General features: G+C 28.5%; 1 protein-coding gene across 8 annotated transcripts; it reads right to left on the bottom strand.

The window, feature by feature from the left end:
• Nucleotides 1–117: 117 nt before the first annotated feature.
• On the bottom strand, nt 118–12,003 carry LOC126845162 (cation-independent mannose-6-phosphate receptor-like). Of its 8 annotated transcripts, XM_050583745.1 has the most exons (23): nt 11,683–12,002; nt 11,430–11,599; nt 11,250–11,362; nt 10,201–10,340; nt 9,722–9,981; nt 9,473–9,648; nt 8,933–9,086; nt 8,756–8,869; nt 7,860–8,008; nt 7,350–7,715; nt 7,009–7,292; nt 6,761–6,896; nt 5,505–5,700; nt 4,994–5,277; nt 4,759–4,905; nt 4,343–4,495; nt 4,074–4,268; nt 2,393–2,546; nt 2,259–2,317; nt 1,149–1,449; nt 1,001–1,090; nt 831–937; nt 118–393 (listed from the first exon to the last, which is right to left on the bottom strand). In XM_050583745.1, exons 1-23 carry the CDS (start codon nt 11,799–11,801, stop codon nt 340–342), a joined length of 3,921 nt encoding a protein of 1,306 aa, XP_050439702.1. In that variant the 5' UTR covers nt 11,802–12,002; the 3' UTR covers nt 118–339. The 8 variants fall into 8 exon arrangements, 3 of the variants coding, with proteins under 3 accessions (XP_050439702.1, XP_050439703.1, XP_050439704.1); XR_007686724.1 differs by lacking the exons at nt 118–393; nt 831–937; nt 1,001–1,090 and adding exons at nt 1,621–1,734; nt 1,818–2,175 and having other exon boundaries at nt 1,334–1,449; XR_007686725.1 differs by lacking the exons at nt 118–393; nt 831–937; nt 1,001–1,090 and adding exons at nt 1,621–1,691; nt 1,818–2,175 and having other exon boundaries at nt 1,334–1,449.
• Nucleotides 12,004–12,209: the final 206 nt, after the last annotated feature.

The following is a 12,209-nucleotide window of genomic DNA, read 5'->3' as shown; positions in this document are numbered from 1 at the left end:
CTCTATAAAAACTAAACGTTTCAGTATCATAAATTAAATAAATGAAATATATATTAGAAAAAGTAACTTTTTTTTTGAATTTAACATCTCAATAATAACAATTATATAAAACAATAAGAAATTCTAAATCTATTCCTTCATAATAAAATTAAATTAAATGTGAACAATTTAGTCTTCTTTTGCGACTTAAAATAGTAAACTGGTATGTAAAAATAACAAAAAAAACTTAAAAGGAACTAGTAGTACAAAAACAGTTTTCATTAAAGTAAGTTAATAATTATCAAAATTATTATAAACTAGTTTGTAAAACTTAAACATTTAACATTATAGGTAAAACTTCTACATTATATCTTCATATGGAATATTACACAGTCTTCTATTTCGCCTTTGTAACTGAAAATTAATTAACTAGTACAATAGATAGGATAAAAGTATTAAATTATACATTTATGTCTTGTTCTATTAAATTGATTGATTATCCAAATAGTTTATACACACTGATTTTTTAAAAGTAATTTATATTTATTTTAAAATGTATTATGAACGTAACTTATAGTTGCATTATAATTTTTTTCATATGAACAAATTCATTGGGATTTTATTTAAGCAAATGACAAAAAATAACAAGAAACAAATTAATAATTTGTATAATTACTAGCAATAGTATAGATTAACCATTCTAGAACATGATTTTGAAAACCAGTTGAAAGTTCTATTTTGTATATAAAAGGGTAGTAAAAAATGTTCAAGATATTTGGAGTATATAATTATATTTTTAAAATAGGCATCATAGAATAAATATAACTCCCCTAGAATTTGTCATACTTTACCTCTGAATTCTTTGGTCTATATAACATCCGTATCCATTTAAAACATTTATTCCGGTAAATCCATCCGCAAAACAATATAATTATAAAAGTAACTATTTTAAAAATTCCTATAAAGGAAAAAAATATTAATTGTTATGCTAAAAAATATATATATTTTTTTTAAGCAATACCTGAAGTATAAAATGAATCATTATCATGAATTATTATGCCTTTTGCAGAACTGCTATTGAATGTATTTTTTGTTAATGATTCTGGTAATACTAAACAACCATTATTTCATATTATTTTAGATATTTTTGTGTTATTATACTTATTTACCATTATTTAAATCCAAGTTTATGACTTTTTTTTTCTCCGTATCCAACTCTAATTCATCAGTTCCTTTATCCAAAACTGATTGCTCAATATTTTGTTCAGTCTGTTTTTTTTTCTTTTTTTCCTCCAGATCATATTGCGCACTTTCATTGACTAAAATTTGAATACTACTAACAGTAGTGGTTGCAATTGTATTTAGGCCATAAGTTGAATGACAAACATCATTTTTATTATTATTACTATTGATGTAGTCAAAACAGCATACCTCGTCTGATTGATCATTAATTACTAATGACCGACTTTTCTAAAAACATAATTGACTATAAAATAATGCTCAATTTCCATAAAATAAAGTGAAATCAGTGCTCTATTATTTTGTTTTACATTTTTCTGTGATGTTTAACATTTTTTTTCACGAGTAATTCTACCTAGTACATATTTGGTCTATATTTATCCCTGTTTCATCTATTCATACCTTCTATATTACTTTAATTTTCTTCTTAATTTCAATATGCCTCTATACAAATTCTTATCCGTATTTTGTTACTGTGTGCACTCCAAAGTCACTTCTTAATATATACTCCTCATACTATATAATTATATTGACATATAAACATATCAACATTTAATGTATGACATACTTATTAATTCCTATTATTTTTGCTACCATACATTTTTGGCTTCACATGTTTTCTAAAACTGCTTCCTTGCATTACATTCGGTTGCACATTATTTAAGAGATGAGCGTAACATCTTTAATTAATATGATAATGTTTTTATTTTGGAGTCAACCCAAAACTAGTGAGGTTTTTCGCATCACTAATTTATTTACTCTTTTATTCGATTTTTTTCCTTGTTTACTTTATTTATTTTCTTATTTACTCAAATTAATTTTTTCGATTACTCTATTTATTTAACAAAGCCTATAAACATTATCATACTACTGCATTTCTAGCTTTAGCTCAAAATCTCATAATATTTATGAGATATATATATAATATATATTTGAATTCTATATCATCCCAAACACCTACATTGAATTATATACAAAAAATTATTACACATTTACGTTTTAATAGATATAAAAAATATACATATATTTTAAGAACTCACATTGGCTTTTGATGTACCGGGCTTATCACAAGACAATACTATTTTTACACTTGTAAAACCTAAAAACCAATTTTTTTTAATACATTTTATAAAATTATAATATATTGGTATGTAACATTAATTAAAAAACATACAAGCGCTCTTATTAATTGAATTGAACTCGACTATCAGTTGTTTATGGTAAATATTATAATACAATACCATATTGTGAATACAACTAAACTTGTTTGTGTATACTGTACTGTTACAAAAATCTATATTGAAGGTTTTTGTTGAATTATCTGAAAACTATAATAAGCAACTATATATTATACATATATATACATATATACACTAACAAAGTATATATTTATTAAATTATACTATTTCTATGTATACATTTGTATTAATATATATATGTATTTATATTTTGTTATTGTATGTATGACATAATAATTTAAAAAATACATAGCCCAGTCTATACTAATATTGACACTGTATTGACCTAAATTAGTATTTCCCATCACAGTTCCTCCAAAGCGTCAATCGGAGGGTCATCGAGGTACTCCGCGTCTTCTTCAGTGCTGTTTGTGTCATCACACGCAAGTGTATTGTAGAATGCTTGAGCTTCAGGCTTTGTCAAAAACTGCTTTAGGTGTAATAGGTCATCAAGCTTTGCTTTTTTTAGTGAAAGGGGGCCTTGGTAAGAAAGGCGGAGAGTCATATCTATATTTTTTCTTATTTTTTACCAGCTTTGAAGTAAGTGTGATAACAGACTACTTGTAGGGACCATAGGAAACTAACTTGGTGTGCATCATTCGCGGTTTGCTTCTATCTCGAGCCCAGGAGTGTTGAGGTTAACCGTTTTTTTCCCGCCACCGCGTGAACCTTGATGAGTCTTTCCCGTCACACGTTTTCTTCTCCCTTTAATTTTGGGCAGGCAATGATCTTTTTATCCAAAACCGATTCGTAGTTCGATTCCTTTAGGAACAAGCTAAAAGATGGCACTAATATCTCATTTTCAAAAAAAATTGACATTGATCTTTTTTCCCCGCAGCCCTTCATATATGCTACACATTTTTTTAGTTCTAAAGTGGTCTATTTAGGAATACCACTGCCTCCATGGACGAGGAGGTTTCTTAACATTGTAAGTTTCAAATTATCTAGTTAATCCAGTGGTATTTAAACTTTTGCATAGCACAGCTCATTTGTGTCTTCACAATATTTTGACGGCTCTCAAATTATTAATTCCTCACTATGCATAACTATCCATACCAACCTTGACCAAATCATGCAATGCCTCTGGGAGGCACGACGCACAGTTAAAATACCCCTGGGTTAATCCGTAAATGGTTATTTTATTCGAACAATTTTTTTTAGTAAACAAAGCCGCCTTTTACAAAGTGGTGAACAGGCATTGTCCCCTTCATACATATTGTAGTTAGTAAACATTACCCAAGTAAAATAGTCTAATTTTTAGAAAATTGCCAAAAAAAAGTGTTGTTATGAAAACTAGGCTTCTTCTTTCCTAGGTGCAACAAAAGTACAATGTTTCTTATTATGTGCTGATATGTTTGAACAATCTCTCCATAAAGAGTAACACTGTTTGTACTGTGCAATAACAATAGAAAAAATTTAATTGTATTAATTTTAGTATTAGTCAATGAAATATGCTAGTTTACATAAAGAAAAAAATAAGTTAGTTTTGTGGTGAGAGGCTAAATACTAAAATGTACTTTTCACTTGAGTAAACACTAGAATGTTGTAATTTATGAGCTAAACTAAATGTGCTACTCTTCATAACAGGCTCCAACATATACAAAACTGAAAACTTACTTTGTCTGTTAATATTTTACTAAGATTTCTCATTTTCAAATATTTATTGTAAGTAGGATCTTGACCATGACCTTTTTTGACAACTGCTGTACATGTTGTTTTGTTAAACTCGACCTCTTTGGAAGAACATACAAGACTGGTTTTCCATTTGAATTCCATTAAGCAGCCAGAATTTGATAAATATTCTGGATATCCCTAAACAAAATTATAACACATTTTTCAAATTAATTTTTTTGTTATATTTTAAACTTTTATTTATAATAACTCACTTCGGCAACATTATCATCACACTCAAAATATATTTTAGATGAATAAGTTTGAATTGGTTTTTTAAGTTCTAAACATTCATCTCCATCATTAAACATAACTTCAAATAAGCCAATTGGATTAACTTTTGGAAATGATGTTTGATAACCTAAACTCTAAAATAATTTTTTTTCAATAAAAAAAATTGATTTCTACTATTGCAAAATACTGTATAAGAGTCTAACGTCTAACAAAACAGTATAGTACCGTTTACAATTTGTACCTATCTATGTTTAATGTTAAAATCAAATTTTAGATATACAAATTTATAGTTCATCATTCACAAAAGACAAAATGTATTTATTATTATAAAAAGTATTAGAAAATATCTAACCTGCAAGTACTCGCAGATTAATTATAACATTAAAATGTAACTTACATAATTCTTTTGATTCACTTCCATTAAGCCACTAACTCCTTGCACTCCTTGAGTACACATATAAATATAATAATTTGCAGATTTCGTATTTATAACATAAGTTTTCTTTATTGGAGTTAAATCAAATTTGTCCACATAACATTCTAGCTGCAATATATTACACATTTAATTTCGTAACAAAAATGTGTATCTTACAAAATTAACTTTTGCTTTGTTAACTAAAATCAGTACAAACTTTTTTATCACAAAACTTTGGATTAATTGTGAGTACTTGAATATAATTTTTTTTTTTTGATACAGCTGGCATTAGTGCTTCAAATCCACAAATAAACTTAAACCACACTCTTTCTACTCCTTCATTTTTTATTGTGTCTACTGGACTTTTAGCTTCTTTACTTAATTCATGGAAAAACCCAGAGTATTTATGTAAAATTGAGTATTGAAAGCATTGTTTATTAACTTTTAAAATAACAATCATGCTTGTTTCAATTACATTTTCATACTCATTGCTGCATTTAACTAAAATTTAGAAAAAAATATATTACTTAAGTAAGAATAATAGGAAGTATATTCAGTTGCCAGTCATGGGCTATTCTCAGGCCTCTTAGTTAGGTTTAGCAATTAATTAATACCTTCCTCTCCCAATTTAAAAACCGTGTTATGTTAAGGAAATGCAAACAAATATGGAGAAAACTATTTTCAATAAATAACTTAGTATCATAAATTCTTTTGCACATAGTTATTACCTGTATGAGGAGTAATTCCTTTAGGATAAACTGCTATATCATATTTGTTTCCATAAATATTCAATGAATAACTTAAAGTTAAGTCACACTCCTTACAGGGTAGATCTCGCCTAATTTTTTTAATTCTTGAACACGCTAATGGGGTTGTCCATTGAATTAAATACTGATTGTTTTCTTGACTTTTCAAGACTGGACTCTTTAAAACATGTAAAATATTGTTAACAAATAATATTATGATTATATTTCAAAAGAACCATGTTGTGTATAATAATGAATAGACAATTTACAATTCTAATCGATTTTTACTGATTTGATAATTTCAGCTTTTATACAACATGTATTTTAAAAATTCAAACCTTGAATGAATTACACTATACAACAAAATAAAGACCTTTTGTTAATAATGATAAGAATCAAAATACAATGATTTTATGACATTAAATGATGTGTACTTCAACACACTAAATCTATCTTTGGTTTAATTTTATAAACTGTGCAAAAAAAAAAAAAAAGGTATTACCCCTTTTGAGGGAAAAGGTTTCTATCTTATTATACTAATAATGTTGATCCTCTGTCTTTGTTATAACTACAACAATAATTGATATGAATAATTAATATGATATTCTTATAGCTTAACTGAAATTAAACTCATTTTGCGGCCAGCTTTTGAGGGTACTGCTAACTCTAAACATTATGTTCAGGATAGACATTATGATTGCTTCTGCCTATAAGGAGTGGCCGAATGGGAAAGGTGTCAGTTTGTTTGACCTGCTATCCTCCTCTCCAGCGACGGACTAACGACCCGTTTCGAATAGCAAATTTGTTTATAAGCCATCTCATGATCTCATCTCTGCTATCTCATGATAGCAGCGTTAGGCTTTCAAGGCCCGGCTACATGATGATGATGATTTAAAAAAAAGATGGCTCAAAAATTCTTAAAACTTGAGTGAGGTATTGTATATACACAACTTGAGATTACTCTCACTTAAGTAGCTTCAAGTTGTGTAAATATTGTAATAGATAGCTATTACAAGTAGTAATTAATTACAATCTTAGATTACATGGAACTCGATTACTTCTAATTTTTATTTATCATAGTTAAGTCATTTAGCTTCATTTAATAAATTACTTTTCGGGGCACTATTTTGTGTGTGTTATCATTTATTTTTATTACATAATACATGCTTTACAAGTTATAACTTAAGATTATTTATTCATTAAATTTAAATTTATCATAATATATAATAATAATTTACCATAGTTTGGCTTGAACATATGAATTCAATTTTTGACGATACACTATGACTATCATAAAAACCATTTTTCATATTAATTACAATTTTATTGTTTTCTATTTGAGGGCGTTCAGGAACATCACCTAAATTTTTATATCTACAAAAAAATTAAAAATTAAATTTACATACAATAATCATTTGTTCATATTATATGTTGAAGGATATACCAAGCTATTAATTTTATTAATTTGTTTATTGGTTATTCTTACCTATTTGAAGCTAATAACTGTTCAGGATCTGTTAAACAAATTCCACTGGTAAACTGGCAATTAGCATCATTAATATCATTATTTACAATGGAATGACAAACATTTAATATAATTTTTTGTTTTGTACCAACATCTATTGCATAATTATTGTTATATTTTGTTAAACTACTGAAGTTGTATAAATTTCCTAAGTGGTCTTTTACGGTACAGTCCACACTTTTAGTTGGTGGAGTACATGCATATTTTGTATAGATTTCAAATTCAAAAGTGCATTCAGGTAAGTTCTAAAAATCCATTATCCACATTAATATAAATAGTTTTAATAAAATTTATATAATTACTTTTTTTAAATTTATAGACTTTATAGAATCCGTGTAATCGCATAAAAATTGAATAGTTGTATAACTATTTGGTCCTAAATCGGAACATTTTTCTCCTTGCATGATTAAGTAGATTCTACCATTTTCAAATACAATTTCTTCAGAGAATTTTCCAATATTTATACTGCTGTCTTCAAATGAGAAACAAGCTGCTGACTCTATATTACCATTACATGGTATTTCAAGTGGGCTACAAATACTAAAACGAAATTTTGTATTGTCTGTTAAATCTTTGCCTTCAAAGCTTTTGTTTTTCAATTTGTCAATATTGTATACATGTCCAGCAAACTGAGGATGTGTAACTGTGCACTTATTCTTCCTTTTAAACTTAACAATAATGTTGTATTAGTTTATGATATTGAATTTAAAATGTTACTAATGTAGCAAGTTTATCTTAGTATAATAGTTGCAGTGGCATACGCTTTATACCTCATCCTACACCGTAGAGTAGTTTCCCTTATTTTTACTTACTAATACTGCACAGGCATTAGGAGTCTTCCAGATGAAAATATGAACACATAATAACTCATTTGTTGAATTATGAATTAATTGTGATTCATGTGAACACATCAAATTTATAACAGTTGACCATTTTAAAGAGTTTTTGCAGTTTGCTCCTCCTAAAATGTTTATATTTTAAATATTATTATTCTGTAATTGTACAAGGATTAATATAATACTAGCTGCCCGATGATGAGCAAAGTTTTTAAACTGATATCAATTATAAGCTATAAATTTGTATTTTTTAAGTACATTAAATAACTAATTTTGTATAATATGTTTAACTGCAAAGGTTTATTTTATAACAGTTCTTATAAAGGTTAAAAACAAAACAAATATATATTTTCAAATTAATTTAAAAAATCTTAGAGAAAATATATATATTTTTAAATAAATGTTTATCAATTTTACTTTATCGTTGCTAAACAGGTCACAGTTTCTCATCCTCTAACAGCACCGCTATTCCCACATGATTATCCTATTACTCTCCTGTTTGGGAATACCCGCATGGGATTCTGTGAGAAAGACATAAGAACTACAAAAAAAAGTTACAAAAAAAAGGTCAATACCACGGTACTAATTGTTGGTTTGTGATCTTTTTCCCCTAAAAAAATATTTTAATTTTTTTTTTTTAAGTTTCTAAAAAAAAAAAATAATTTATTAATTTCTTTATTGGCTTTAGCATTTATCTTCTATCGTGTATTATGCTTAAAGTAACTTAGCATTTAATAATAGCTTTACACCTGTATACTCTATTTCAAATTAAAGAATAAACCAACACATTGAAAATATGTTCAAAAATGAACATATGTTACTCAGTCGCATTACATTATTATGCTTTAGCTATTTATAGCTATATTACATACCTGTGTAATTCATTTGTAACATATTATTTGTAAAATAAGGTCCAATTTGAGAAGATCCAATAGGAATAGCCCTTCCTAAAGAGTCTACATAACAAGCAGATGTTTTATCACCATCTATAATAATAAAAAAATAATGTATAGTACATTGTAATTCTTTGTTTTAATGTCAATACCCACCAGTGCATGCATTTGGAATTTTTAAACCGTATTGATTCAAATATCCACAAACATTCAAATAAAATGTTCCGCCAGATTTTTCATTAGAAACATCCCAGTTTCCTACTCTTTTATGCAATTGTTTTAAATTATACTGACTATTTGTTGTAAAAACCTGTAACATAAAGATTTACACATATATATATATATATAATTTAAGACGATAAATTTATCATATTGTGTTGATTAATGTAATTTTTTTATAACAAATAATTTCATTATCTAAATTACTTATTTTGTTTTAGAATTATTTTTTTTTAATGCATCTTTGAAATTATTAGGCTTTAGGTTTAAGCAGAAGCGTAGCCAGTAGGTAGGCCAAGGCCTACCCAACATTTTCTATATATATAAATTAATTATTAATAACTTTGTTTATCAATGATTTATAGTGGGCCTACCCAAAAAAGAACTCCTAGCTACGTCCCTGGCTTTAAGTTAAGATGACATTATTCAAGGAAAATAATAAACATGTTTTTAGTTTATAATTAAAAATATGTTTACTTCACAAAATGCCATTCTAGGAATACAAACAGCTGCTGTGGCGACTTCAAAATGAGCAACATTCTGTTTATTTTTTACATTCAAGTTACTATATTCATCTATTAAAAACTGAGGCTTCACTTTTTCTGGCGGAATATTTTCATCACACTTGAATGATAATTCTACCCTTTTACCTTCTAGAACGACATGGTAAGATTGAATAAGTATAACAAATTAGCATAAATTTAAATTAAAATGACTAAATTGTACTTTTGTTTCTTGTAGCTCTTTCATGTTGTATTAACTTCAAGATTTTTGTAGATTCATCATAAAGAAGCTCAGAGTTATAACTATGACTAACAGCATATACTGTAGGCTTATTTACATCAGTTATATCACAAATTGTGGTAATATTACCACCACATTTGTTATTATCCACCAAACGGCCACAGATATTAAGCTCAAAACGTCGGCCATGATTTTCAACCAAATAATTACTTGATGTGCGACGAAGTAAATTTAAATTTAAACTAAAAATTAAAAGCAACTATAGTAGTATTTATTTTCCTATAGCATCAGGACTGAAAAGATAACATGAAGTTTCTGTTTTCTATCTGACTATGGATGTATGACATACATGAGGTATTTCTTAGCATTTCCTAAAGGATACCTGGTAATAACCGGGAACTTCTCATTACCATCCTAATGAATAAGGCTTTAAGTTTAAAATAGTTAATAATAATTTTTACTCATAATGACTGGATGGAATCTGCCTTTGACAAACTTTCCGAGCTTCTAAATCATCAACAGGACAAGCAGCTACAGATGTCCACTCAAAAAGGTATTTACAATTATCTGCATTTGGAATGTACACAATTTTCTCTTGGTCCTAAGTATAAATAATACATTTTAAATTACATTTTTTTTTAGATACTCATTCATTCAATACAAGCTAGTATAAGCTGTGCAGGCTTGTGGCGGAGTGAAATAAGGTGGCAGTGTATCGACACACGGTCGCCGGTTCGAATCTCGGCCACTGGCGGTTTGTTCCTCCGGGCGAGCAACTGTCTAGAGGAAAAAACGGCCACCTGCACCTCTCTCTGGGGCCAACTTGTTGGGTAGCATTAGGTCAGCAGCCAGCTCTAAGCCCAAAAATGCCAAATTTAAAACCGTCTAAGCCCCGACTGGCGGGAATAAGGGACGTTAAACGTAAGAGAGATAAGCTAGTAGGCTATCAAAATAACAAATACATATATCCAGACTCCAGTGTCCCAATCCCATTATCAACTTAATATGCTGATTTTCATTTTGACTAGTAACATTAGTAGCTACATACTACTGCTGTTAGAGCAGTATACGGTTAGCCTATTAGATTAGGTAGCTATTTGCTTTTAAGAGGTTTAGGGTGTGAATTCGCACTCTTAACGAAAATGAGTTGAAGGGTCACCAGAACTGACAGGCACAGTTTAAACAAGTACCCAAACACGTTCATTTGTAGTTTCAATAGTAGGAATTTAAAAGTATTTTTGTGTTTAAACAATTTTGTTTAATACCATAAGTTTTATAATTGTGTTAAAGCATGGATTGTAATATCATGAGGATGAGTTTCAGATATATCCATGTCCATAGTTTTAGCCGACGTTTCAGACTCTGAAGTATAGCCACGGTAGCAAAACAGTCATGACTAACACAGCCCTGAAGATCGACTCTGTAAAGAGTCTAAAACGTCGGCTTTAAACTATGGACATGGATATATCTGAAACTCATTCGAATAAGTTTTATTTTCTAATATACTCACATTTTTGTTGCAAATAAAAGTTATATTTGTTGTAATTTTTTTAATATTTTGACAGATTGGTAGATGACTTTCAAGAGACATAAAAAGTTGATTTTTTATATCTAATTTTACCTCTGAAATAATTTATTAAATATTAAATAACAGTATGTTTATATAAATAAGTTTAAAAAAATGTAAAACCTTTAATTTTTGATCCAATATCGATCTCGTTTTTTTGGTTTTTTATAAGACATATTTTTGTTTTAATCCCATCACAGTTTATTTTTTGTTCCTGTGTGCGACATAATTTAATTCTTACTGAATAATAAGTATTGGCTTTAGTAAAATTTATACTTTTAAAACTGGTAAATCTTAAAAAATAAACAAAATAAATTATTACATAATCTGTTAAGATCAATAATATGTTTTTTAATAATAAGGAATTTTTTATTACCTTGTCAAATCAAACTGAAATTCTTTGTTCTTTAGTTTCAGATTAAAGACACAATTTTCAAAGCATATAGCTGCACTTGCCAAAATCGTAAGTGTAATAATGACATTATATACAATCATTTTTAAATAAACTTAAATTACAAGTAAAATAACCGAATATATATTATATATTAATGTAGTTTTTTTTTCTACATCTATAGTCTATTCAGTTTAAGTTTGCCCACTTTCGCGCATGCATACTGAGCTGTTATAAAAACGTGGTTCAAATACGTAAGACGTGAGTCTTGTGACTTGTGACAACTGTATCGAGTTTACGTTATGATACACTCTATATATGCAGCGCCGCCGCCGCCGCCGACCGTGGGTGTGGCCTATCGGTAGCGATGCGCGGAATCGAACGCGTTTCGGTCGAGCAACGGGTTACTTCTCTCATGGCGCAGAGTATAGTACGTTCGGTCCCCTCGGCCGAGGTCAAGCTGCTCTATGATTGGCCGGCGGTGATCGGCTGCCGCCGTCACTCGTCGCGAT

This window comes from Adelges cooleyi, unplaced genomic scaffold, assembly GCF_023614345.1.
Source record: "Adelges cooleyi isolate 19-005CV unplaced genomic scaffold, UGA_ACOO_1.1 ACOO_flye_CR_arks_rails_tigmint_CR_PRNA_691, whole genome shotgun sequence".
Classification (NCBI taxonomy): domain Eukaryota; kingdom Metazoa; phylum Arthropoda; class Insecta; order Hemiptera; family Adelgidae; genus Adelges; species Adelges cooleyi.
The sequence above is the reverse complement of the archived record's forward strand: the minus strand, read 5'-3'. Positions and strand labels throughout refer to the sequence as shown.